Genomic DNA, 12282 nt, shown 5'->3' with positions numbered 1-12282 from the left:
AATTTTAGATACATACAATAGGGGAAATTGTGATATCAGAGATTCAAATTAATATATATAGGATTGTTTAAAGCATCATTTCTACATTCTAACATTTAATGCGAATTTATTATCATATATATCAGTGGTACAGTATGTTGTTTGATACATGATACATGAATGTGCACCTTTTCAAACTTTACCTCCTCAACATTTTACGATATTTTTAGAACTAAAATATGGTATAACAAAATTACCCACCAGTAAGTAGTAATTTGGGAACAATATAATTTAAAATCGAAAAATAAAAGTCAACTTTTAAGTAAATTTAAAATTAAAATTTTTTATTTTGAACCACTGAAACATATTTAATTTTATTTAACAAATGAGAATTTCACTCTGTTGATGCTTGCCTTTTACTTTGTCTTCATAAAATTACTATCTTATAGATTAGAAAATCTGTCAAGAAACTATAGAGTGTTCATTGTATTAAGGTACATTGTATCTCAGGTACTACACGTTACCTGACATAAAATAAACAGCACACGCGTTTGCAAATCTTAATTGAACTACTCATTAGTAGGTCTATACCTACACATACTTTATACAGTTATGGGAAAAAGTTCGGCAGCCCTTAAATTTCTTTCAAACGGTTCAAGATGAGATAACCCCTTTGGGGAGCTAAATTAAGTTTTTTTTATAATGGAACGGGACTGATATCTTATCTGTAATAGTTCTTTAGGACGAAAACAAAAGTACAGGAAACGGTATAAGGTCGACTTTCAATTTTGATTGGTTTACAGATCGGTGTAAATCCGCTCATACCGTATGAACAGGTACAAAATAGCTATGACCACTTTTCGATAGAGAATCTATCATAGACGTGTTTATAAGTCAATAAAATTGTATAAAAAAACATGCATCATCTGGTTTCTTACACAACAACCGATTTTGAAAACTCCGCTACGACTTTTTTCCGCGTTCTACCGGTAAGTTTTTGTTTGTTTTTGCTTGAATTGAAAAATGGTTGACATCTGCTTGATAAAAGAAAAAACTTCTATTATTCCTAATGAAATACTCTTTAAAATGAGATTATTTTTAACGAAATTATTGCCTCCGATTAGAAGCTTCGTAAAATGATATGTATTATAGCTCCCTCCAACCTTTAATTTTAGCCTTCTGCCTTGATATGAATCATTTGAAAGTAACTTGAGAGTTTCCAAACTTTTGACAATCACTGTACTTTATATAAAACAAAGGAATTATATTATATTATACTCTTAACGTCTAAACTATTATTATTTCATCATTATATTATTGATCAGTTTTATTTCATCAGGGCATTAAACTGTAATGCTTGTACCTACTATTATAAGTGTGTTATAAATATATTATAACGATTGCATAACATTTTATATAAATAAATTTTATATCCAGTAATAATCTACATCAATTCTTTAAAGAATTTACATAAATAAGTCTGTAATCTACGTACAAAGTAGCACAAAAGTTATCATTCTAAATTTTTAATGAGTCTGTATTGAGCTCGAAAAAATGGATAGTCTCCGATTATTTTCCTCACGTTCTGTTCGCCTTCGATCTGGATGCTTGGTATCAACTACTCGAATTCTTTCAAAACTATAATTATAGCTTCTTCCAATAATTGCTATGCACACATCCAAATAAGAATCTTGACGTAGGTAAATACCGTTCTTTGACTTTCCTCAACAATTCCTTCAATTTATTCTGTACTTCTCAGCCGATGTTCTGTTTTTAAGGCTGTCAATCCCTGCTATGAGTGAGGAGTCGTAGAAAGTCCGCCTGTAATAATAGATGAAGCTTAAACATATCGAAAAACATATCCATATACAAATGTATAAACATTCGGCACTTGCAAAATGAGAATTGTACATAAAAGTTATTTTCATGTATTAATAACCAGTTCTTTTTTCTAAAAAAAGATATTAATTTCTTGTCCTTTATATCTTCAGTTTTTTTGAATTTTATTACCGAAAAATATCCAATGTCAGTTAAAATAACCTGATCACACTACCTCCAAATCTCTGGTTACAATGGTGCTTTTGATGAGAAGTCATTTACTCCGTTTCAAGTTTTAACTCCTTTCAAATAGAGTATCTTTTGACTTTCTGCTCTTATTATCATTTGCGTTTCTAGAGAAATTTCGCTATATTTTGTTTTTTGAAATATAATAAATTTTTCTATTTTTATAATAATTTTATGATGTGCGAAGTCGAAAAACAGCTTTTACTTGTGAACAAATGTTAAACCTTAATTAATATTGTTTTTTTAATCAAAAAGTTTTTTTTTTCATAAATAATTTTTAACTTTAAATTAATGGACATACAGCTGCATCATAAACTAAATGCTACTTTTAAAACTGCTGTAGTATTATTATGAATATAATAACTCGTGGGATGCATAAATATGATTCGTATATGTTATATGATAAATATCAAAATTTATTTGATTTATCATGGCACTCCCGAGGTGATAAATATCATATAAGCTTGAATGTTTATCGCCAGATGTTTCCATTAGTAAATATAATATTTTGTCTATAATATTTTTCTCTAAAAAATTCGCCCGAGTCGATATTTCTTTTTCCGAGTGCCGGGAATTTTTGTAATTGCGCTACCAGCTTTAAATTGATGCATTTTCATTTTTTCAATCTTTTATCTTAATTTAAATACATAAATAATTTTGTTCGACAGTCGACGAAACGGAATCACTTTCAAACATACAGTTTTGGTAAAGGAAACCGTTAGCTAAGCTATGATTTATCCACAATTTAATTTCTAGAGGTGTACTTATCAATGACAATATACGCTGGGGGGTTCCAAAACTATCGTACATTTTTCTTGCACGTGTATACATTGGAACTTAAGGCAGTAAGTTATCACGCGTCCATTCACTTTGATAGTTATAAATAAGTTAATTACATAATAATTGAAATAATATTACCTACTTTGTTTTAAAATAAAAATTGTCATTATCATATTATAACTATTTGAATATTGATTTACAAAAAGTTCCCATTTTTAGCTATGAACCGGCTTTACAAAATACTTGATTTTTCTAGTTGTTCATGTTTCATATAATTAATACAGGTTTTCAAATAAAATTGATTTAAATGCATCATTTCTATTTACCTAGAGGCGATTTATATTATAAATACATTATCTACCTCCATTCATATACAAAAGAACTACTAGGATAAATTTATTTTCTTTATTTAAATCGAAGTACATCTATAAAATTTTCAATTTCATAAATAAAACGAGACGATAGCAAAATTCAGGTGAAACATCCATACAAGACAAGAGGATAGACAATTTTTACAAGTCAAGACCATAGGACCATACAAGAAACATTTCATTCTCGAATTTTTCTTGAATAAATCGTAAAAAGAAGAAAGATAGCATAATTCTCAAATCTTCCCCTTGCGATCTGTACATATTTTCATTTAGGGCAAGTATATACAACTAGACTTAGATTAGGTTAGGTTTGGTTAGAGTGGCTGTCCAAGGGTGGGAAACTCTTAGACCGTAGGGTCCGTTAGGATACGGAAAGAGTTGGTTCATCCCTGTCCACTATCCATCCCATGAACCATTTAGAGCTGTTTAAGAACAGCAGAAGAACCTTGACGTCAACGGACTTCAGTTAATCGGAGGTCGTCAAAGAAAGGCTGACTCAAGTGAGTCCACCTCCTCGTGGTAAGAGCTGGACTGTGACAGAGAAGATGAGACATCGTTTCTTGCTTCTTCTCATTGTGATAGCTACTGCAATAGTCATGATTCAATGCCAGGCCCAGGCGTTCAGCGTGCCTGTCGCCTAGCCAGTGTCCTGTGGTAGCCGCAACAATTTTGGAAATAGTTGCCCTTGGAAGTGATATGAGATCTTTGGAACGCCTATGATTGTCAGACCATATCTGCTTTCTAGTACCATAAATGCGTTCCTCTCTCGATTTCTCTTTGAGGAGCAACTTGCAGGTAGCGAATGCAACTCCCGGATGTCAATTGTTGCTTGTGCCCGGCTTCACAATTTCCTTGAATGTTCCTGTCTCCAAGTACCCATATCAGGCTTACAATCATTTGTTCCTTCAGCTCGTTTAAGGACGTTCGGCAGTCCAATGCTTCCTTTGAGATACTATATCTAACGTTCGACAAAAATTAAGTAGGCGTAACTCTTGTTCTATCATATAGAGGTAATGTGAATATTTCAAACTTGATTTATATTAAAAGGTTAGGTTATATACATAAGTCAATATAATAATTTTAGTTATATATACATTAAACACGACTCACATAGAACACGTATCATAAGATAAAATTATAATTTTATTAAAAATTAATAATTATTATTAGTTAGTTTGTTTTAAATAATGTTGTTATATTATTGTTACAGATTAAATGTGGAATCAAGCGATAAGAGATGTGTTATTGTGTTCAATATGTGAAAACATATTGCACACACCAATTACATTAGAATGTGGTCATACATTTTGTAGATCATGTATTGATACAAATTGTATAATATGTTCATATCCAGCATCAACAACAAGTTCTACAACAAATCATCATCAAACAAATTTAAATCGTAGTGATTGTTGTACACAAAATAATCATCATACACAAAATTCAGTTAATATATCGAATTGTCGGATAAATGTGTTAATACAAGGGTTGGTGAATCGTTATCGGAAGGAATTAAGTGGTGATAATGATGGTAAGTCCTTTTTTCAATTTTTTTAACTTAAGGAAGTACGAGCGCCAGGGCAATTTTGGATAAAAAGGTTTGATTTTTTTTATATGAAGTTGGGCTAAGCCTAAATCAATACTGATAATTTTAGGGGGGAGGGGTTGCACTAATATTTATATAAATAAATGACTTCAAAAGTAGGCATATCTAACATTGGTCGCATGGGAAAACGATAGATGAATGATATGTTTTCATAGATTTCTCCAAAACTAGTCGGTGGAAATTAAAAAAAAAAAATTAAAAATAAAGTTAAAATCGAAATAAATTATTGAAAATAAAAAAAATACCCGTTGTACCCGACTAATTAAGAATGTATAAGCACGGTAGTGAGGACACTAATTTAAAAAAAATACTTTTTTTCATTTTAATGATGAATTATGTTATAACTTGGCAATATTAGACGAAAAGTAAGAATAAAATTTTTCGATATTTTGAGTAATTTTCAAAATATCGAAAATTGTAAACTTTATTTAATTATTTAGCTTTCGATATTTCGAAAACCAAGGCAGATATCAAAAAATTTTATACATATCTTTCATCTACATTCATGAAGTTATAACAAAATTTACCATCGATATTCAAAATAAGGTACAAATGATTTCAATCACAAGTCTAAACTTGCCTTGGCGCTCGTACTACCTTAATATGTAAACTTTTGATTATCCATCGAATAATACGATTTACAATTAAATGTAACAATACGTTAATTGATCGAACGTTCCCCTTAGAGATATTTTCTAAAAGTTTGAGAAAGCTCAATTCTTGCATTGAACTAATTCATTCCCTATAAAGTTTCAAAGTTTATATTTTTTGTGATATTTTACAAAAGTTGTAAAAAACAAAGAACGCAGTTTGTATATATTAATGAAAAGTCGTTTAGTCGTTGTCTTTTTTGTGCTCGTACAATGTGGAAGTGTTTTAGCCGCAAATAAATTTGATGATTTAAAATAATTTCATCATTAATCGACAAAATAATAACTATTCATCAGTTGATGAATGCTGCTTATTCCTCTGACGAAATTCGACTACTGCGTATCTACAATTTTTTGGCTTATTTCTCAAGAAAATTTTAAATTCTAGCTGATAAATCACGCTTAGTTACTTCATGTTTTGGTGTAATATTTTTAGCTTCACTTTAGAGCTGACAAAATTGTATGAAGATATTTATTGTCGGCGCCAGAAAAATTAATTCGTATTTTCAATGATTTTACTTCCGGAAAGAACCTGAGTAGGTAATGATCAAGTCACTGATAACAGTCTATATGGCAGTCATAAGTAGGCTATCTAAAAAAAAACAGTAGTGGTCTATGGAATAACTAGATATTAATAGATTGGGCTCTGAACGACAACTAAGCTCATTTAAACTATTTAACAGCTTTTTTGTAAATAACTATGGTTTCTTAATAAGCATTTATTTATTCAACTACGCCTGCTAAAGTCTGCAAAATATTTTTCTCAATAACAAAAGACAAATTTTGTAAAAATGTTTCGTAATATTTCGTAATAAAAAATTATATTTAATTTGATTTTCGTTACTACAATTAATAAGAACGTAATATGCTTTTATTAAACAGCATATTTATCATGAAAAAAAATATTTCACCTTGAACTTGAAAATAGTTTTAGACATAAAATGGTTTTGTTTGCAAATTACATACATTGTAATACACTCATATGTTTGTTTTTCTTTACACAAATTTTATTTTTAAAACAATTATAATTTCAACAACGTCTACAATCTACATCGTCTACGGTATTAATACGTAGGATAATAATTATGTGGTATGTCGAAATATAATTTATTTAAAACTGGTTTATATTGTCGTTTGAATTATAAACACCTCCATGTACAGATTATAAACGAATCCGATCATTTTCAAAACCTCATAAATCACTCAATTAGAATTTGTCAGTGTTTAATTTAGTATTTGGATGGTAAAAATTATAATTGCGAATAACCTTTACAGTTTATTAATAAAAATAATGAAAAAAATCTGAAAAACAGTTCTTGACTTATGTTGTTTTAGCGAGAAATAGGGTTAGTGGTGCATAATTTACCAAAACAAGTGTATACAAACAATATACTGAGTTAATTTTTGAAATACCATGTATTGACAGTGTTAATTACTCTGTCACATTACACATACATACATGTCACACGTACATAACTGATATTCCCATATAATACATACTATACAATTTGCGCCTAATTTCACCCTCACTTTTAAACAGTGAATTTTTCGGGAGAAGTGTTGTTTTATAAAGTGATCCTCCAGGAATCATGTGAAAAATATGCTCCTATTTGTAAAAGTAAGTTTGAGCGCCATGGCGTCAGTTCTGAGTGGTACAGGTGACTATAGGGTAGAATATGAATGCCACACCCCTTGGTACCTCACCCCTGCACTATAAAATATGTACTAGATACTAAGTCTGCATAAGTATTCGAAGCAAATTACATAATTACCGTACAAAAATAAATCCGGTAACTTCGATATCGAAAGTTCATAAAAATTTTTGATCTCTCGTCCGAAGCCATTTATATATATTCATATTCATCATAATTCCGAAGCCCTACGTCATTTATTTCGGTACGGAATTTATGTAATTCGCTTCGAATACTTACGCAGAGTTAGTATCCAGCAACTCCGCACATATTTGCTGGTGCATGGTTGAGACATTAAAGGATGTGACATTCATATTCTTACCTGTACCGCGCAAAACAGGCGCCATGATGGATAAACTTACTCATTACATATAGAAGCATCTTTTTCAACGTGATTCTTGGAGGGCCATTTTGTCCGAAAAATTTTAGCATTGGCTTGTAGTCGATAAAAGTGACTGTATTTTTTGAAATCTGTTATAAATTTCTATAGAATTTTCGCCGTATGCAAATACAAAATTGTACATTTTTTTTTATAATGTGTTTCCTAAATTTTCCAGAAATGAACTATTTTGAAAAAGTTGGTTTCTTTAATGTTTTTAAAAGTACCTTGAAATATGCTATGTATAAGTGTGCATTATTAAAATTAACAACTTTGCGAGTAATTACATTGGATTTCTTGGAATACCCTATGTACACTTTCTAAATTCATAAAAAAATGAGTCCAAATTTAGCTTACAATTTCCATAAACGGCACAAAGCGATAAGTATTTTTTAGCTTCTGTAACAAAAATTAGAAGTACGAATTTTCAAATGAATTTTGAGTATTTTGCATGGCAGTTATGGTGCTCATACAAAATTACTTATAGAACTATTATTAAAACATTTAACTTAATTATATTGTTTGTTTTGAACAATTTAAAAATTATCTATCATAGACATTTGAAATTTTTATTTTAGCAATAAATTTCTTTCAATAAGTTTTCAAGTTAAAAATTTAAATACTAACGCAAAATTGCTTCGATATAATATTAAATTTTTTTATATCGAGTTTTAAAAGTCCTATTTTTATTTTATTTTATTTACTTTCATTCTAAATATTTCATTGACACATCGTACATAATTGTTTTTTTTACAATGGATAAAAATATCTGTTACAAAATAATAAATATAATGTGTTATTTATATCAAGCATTTTATAACAACAAATATTTTTATTCATTTTTAGAAATAATTACACCTATGCACTTTTAAATAAATATAGAGAATGAAAATATAATAGAGGTATAAAAGATGATTTGGAAGCTACAGACAAATTTGAAATTTCTAGATCGACTCCTTTAATTTCCATAAAACTAGACTCATTTACTTTTAGGCTAGGTAAGGTTATATTGTTTGTCCACGGAGGACACTCTTAGGCTATAGAGCCTATTGTGATGCCATATATGTGTGTTACCACCTTTCCGCTAATAATTTCATTTATCAGCTCCTCAATTCCAGAGTCTGAGTGCACCTCCTTCATACATATAACATGCACTAAACCAGACCATCACAACTATTAATTAAATTAATTTTGTTTACGCCTTAACCAACTGAGCTAATAGGGCGACATTAAGGGTTTTAAATGTTCATATTTTGGGTTCCTTCTTCAAAAGATTTTCAAAAACCAACTTTTTCTGCAATTCGTGTAGAGAGAAATCTTCACTTGAAGTAATAAAAAAAATTAAGTCAACATCCCCATTTCAAATAAAGTTGATAATACAATTTATAATTTAGAAAAACTGATGGATTTTTAATTTACAGCGTTTTAAAAATCACAAATTTTCTGCTTTTTGCTTTACCCTGTACTCGTAATATTTTGAATGTGATCTTCTTGGCTCATCCTATATATATTATGCACATATTATTTCTATATTTAAAATAATGTTTTGCCATATGTATAATTAAACAATTTGTGACATAAAAATAGAAAATACGTTATATAAAAACATTTATCATTAGTAAATTGGAAATATTCGAAAAAAAACCTATTTTTACGAAAGTAAAGAATATATTTTTGTAGAAGTAATTAAAATGATAGCAAAGGTTTAATAGTAGCAGAATTCAATATCTGTATTTTCAAGGAAAAAATTTTATTCTTTTACGTTTAATAATCTGAATTAATATTATATATCGTGTATCAAATTATTACATCACATATTTTTTTTCTTCATTGTCATGTAACAGAATTTTTTCTATTTTTGTAGTACAAAAATAGTATAATTGTGTAATTTCCGATATTTTATAAAATAAATTAATGTTTTATTTGTTTTGGCCGCAATACAACAATCACGAAAAGTATATTTTTCAATAAAAGAAATGTTCATTTCCGTTTTTTTTTAATAACTTTTAAACCAGAATTCGTTGAGAAAATCGATTATCTGCATTTTATTTCTTTAAGACTGTGAGATCTGTGTTATAGTAAATTCATGTATAAAAGTTTGATAATGAACTATTTGTTAAAGATATAACTTGATGAAATTAGACAAAAAGTGAAAATAAAATTTTTTTAATTTCGAAATTATTCACCCTTTGATATTTCAAAAACTAAGCCAGATATCGAAAAATTGTATTCTTTTACAAAGCGAAGTGTCTCATTCATTTATTCATTCTCAATCGATTATTTCGTAAAATAAGATTAGATATTTGGAATGAATTTTTTTCATAACATTAATAGATACAGTTTGTACACGATTTAGGAGAATTATTCTTAAAAATTTCCTTGTGATTGCTACAATCACTCATTTAATTAAAGATAAATCTGTTTATTTACTAGAATGATACCCAACCGCTTCGCTGGATTTAAAAGTAAAGATTGATAAAGATTGCTCTCGCTTATGCCCTTTCTATAACACTCGAAATAATTGTAAAAATTGTTTTACACAGATAAAATATATGTATGGTTCTATTTTTTTAAATTTATAATAGTCGTAATTGTTCATTGAGTATATCAGAAAAGATGGCCGTGAAATATTTTATATTGACTATTTTTACAGAAATCTGTAATTTATGGTAATGTCAAATTTTTTAATTAATATATCTTTATAAATTACATGTGTTATTATGAAGTATGAGCTATATTGCTGTTCAGTTTCATTAAAAACCATTCGCTAATTTTAGCATGAAAGCGTAACAAACAAACAAACAAACATACTTACTTTCGCATTTATAATATATAGAGATTTATTTAATATATATTAAAAATAATTAATAAATGTGAATATAGTTTTAAAGTTTTAGGAAACATATTTTCTCAGGAAATAAAAGATACGTTAATTTTTTTAACAACTGAATTTAGTAAATCACTGACCCTCTTTGTCCGTGTCTTCATCATGCATAACAAATTATCAATCTTGCCTCCTTATGCAAATAATAAAAATGCTAAAACACGGAAAACAATTGACTTTAATATTTTGGCTTATTCAAGATTCTATCTAGTCCTTTAAATAAAAGTTTGCAATAAATTTTTTTTTTATCGAAGTATTTATATGATTCAGAAATACAATTAACAAACTTTTACATAGCTTATATCCTGATATAGCCCTAATTGTATTTTAAAAAACTAAACCTGTATTTTGACGCATTAAATTAAACTCATTGCAATAGACAAAATTGTGACTTTTTGTACTTTTTTTTCAAAAAACCATTTAATTGATTTTCAAATTTTTAATTTAATATTTTTAATGATTAATAATTGTAAATGAATAGCTTGCTTGCTTGTTGTTTGTAGGTAGTAAGTTCCAAATGATGACCTCGATCACACCTACCTTACTTAATTACATATTGTGTACATTTACCGATTGTTTTATAAATAGTTTCATAGTTAGACATTTATATTGAAGATTTCAAGTAAGAATTTGAAGATATAATCAAGAATTCATTTCAGCTCTTTTAATTAGTCAAATAATAAGCTGTATTAGAAAAATTTCAACCTGTCTCACGTATGACGTAATAAAAACTACTAAAGATATCGAGAAAAGATGCTTCAATAATAATTTGAAATTATGTTATATTTAACTGCAATTATAGTCACTCAAATTGAATAAAGACCTAAAACGCATGTAAAAATTGTGTCAAATTGTTTAGACAGTGTGTCTATTATATTTTTGAAGTGAAAACTTCTTTTGGCACGTTGAGGACTTTTTGGATGAAGAAAAATCATAGAACTCGCGACATGATGTAATTGAACTCCTTTTAAACCTGATTGGGTCAACTGAGGGTGGTTTTTTGAGGGTTCCGCACCAACATATTAAACCCTGTTAAATAAGTGGTGGAAACGCATATAAATAAAATATTACATTGCATCTTACTATTCAAATGTTTTTATTAGCGCTCCCACCATATTTATCTAGAATTGTGACAGCCATTTATGCCATTTATCTAGAACAAATATTTGAATAATATTGAGGTATTATTTATTATTATTCAGGTATTGTGAATAGGTATTTATTACAGCTATATGCGAGCGCAACGAGCTCCACAACCGAAGGCTGCAGCCAGGCTGAAGGCCAGCTATTCCAAAGTTTTAAGCTCTTACTTCCGTCGACAATCTCCATGACTGACTATCTTTTCTTTTGTATTAAACAGAAATACATCTTTGTCCATGTAAGACGAACAGATTGAATTGTCCATTAAATCCGACAAAAAAAGGACCCTTACACAAAATTATTTTCTTTTTTAAATATTTTTATTATATTCTTTCGGATCGTATTTATTATAGATACTTGTTTAAATTACTTTCGATTATACGAATTTTTATGTTTTTCCACAAAATTTTTAATTCAATTAGACTGAATGGCTACTACATAAAGCTGGAAACATTGATCTCCGTTTTTTGAAAATTCACTAAAAAAAATTGAACATGTATGAGATTGCCCTGTTATTTATTCTGTCACTTAAAACTCCATGTACGAAAAATCAAACATCTTAACGACCGAAACAAATTTTAATTGGATAATTTTTTAGTTGATTGGTTTTAACTGTAATATACGGATTTTTAAATTGAATAAGCAATGAGTGTAGGATATTAAATGATTTTAAAAACATATGGTATATATAAATAAAGTTCATAAATATAATTTATACATGTGTTATTTGCTAAAGTC

General features: G+C 28.5%; 1 protein-coding gene across 1 annotated transcript in view; it reads left to right on the top strand.

Annotated features, from left to right (window-relative positions):
• Positions 1–12282, top strand: part of LOC123295553 (LON peptidase N-terminal domain and RING finger protein 3) — a 66892-nt gene that overhangs the window by 19508 nt on the left and 35102 nt on the right. The window contains exon 2 of the mRNA XM_044876942.1: positions 4405–4725. Coding sequence (XP_044732877.1) covers positions 4410–4725 — 316 coding nt within the window. The 5' untranslated portion in view covers positions 4405–4409. The remainder of the gene's footprint in view (positions 1–4404; positions 4726–12282) is intronic.

This window comes from Chrysoperla carnea, chromosome 3, assembly GCF_905475395.1.
Source record: "Chrysoperla carnea chromosome 3, inChrCarn1.1, whole genome shotgun sequence".
In the NCBI taxonomy this organism is placed as follows: Eukaryota; Metazoa; Arthropoda; class Insecta; order Neuroptera; family Chrysopidae; genus Chrysoperla; species Chrysoperla carnea.
The sequence above is the reverse complement of the archived record's forward strand: the minus strand, read 5'-3'. Positions and strand labels throughout refer to the sequence as shown.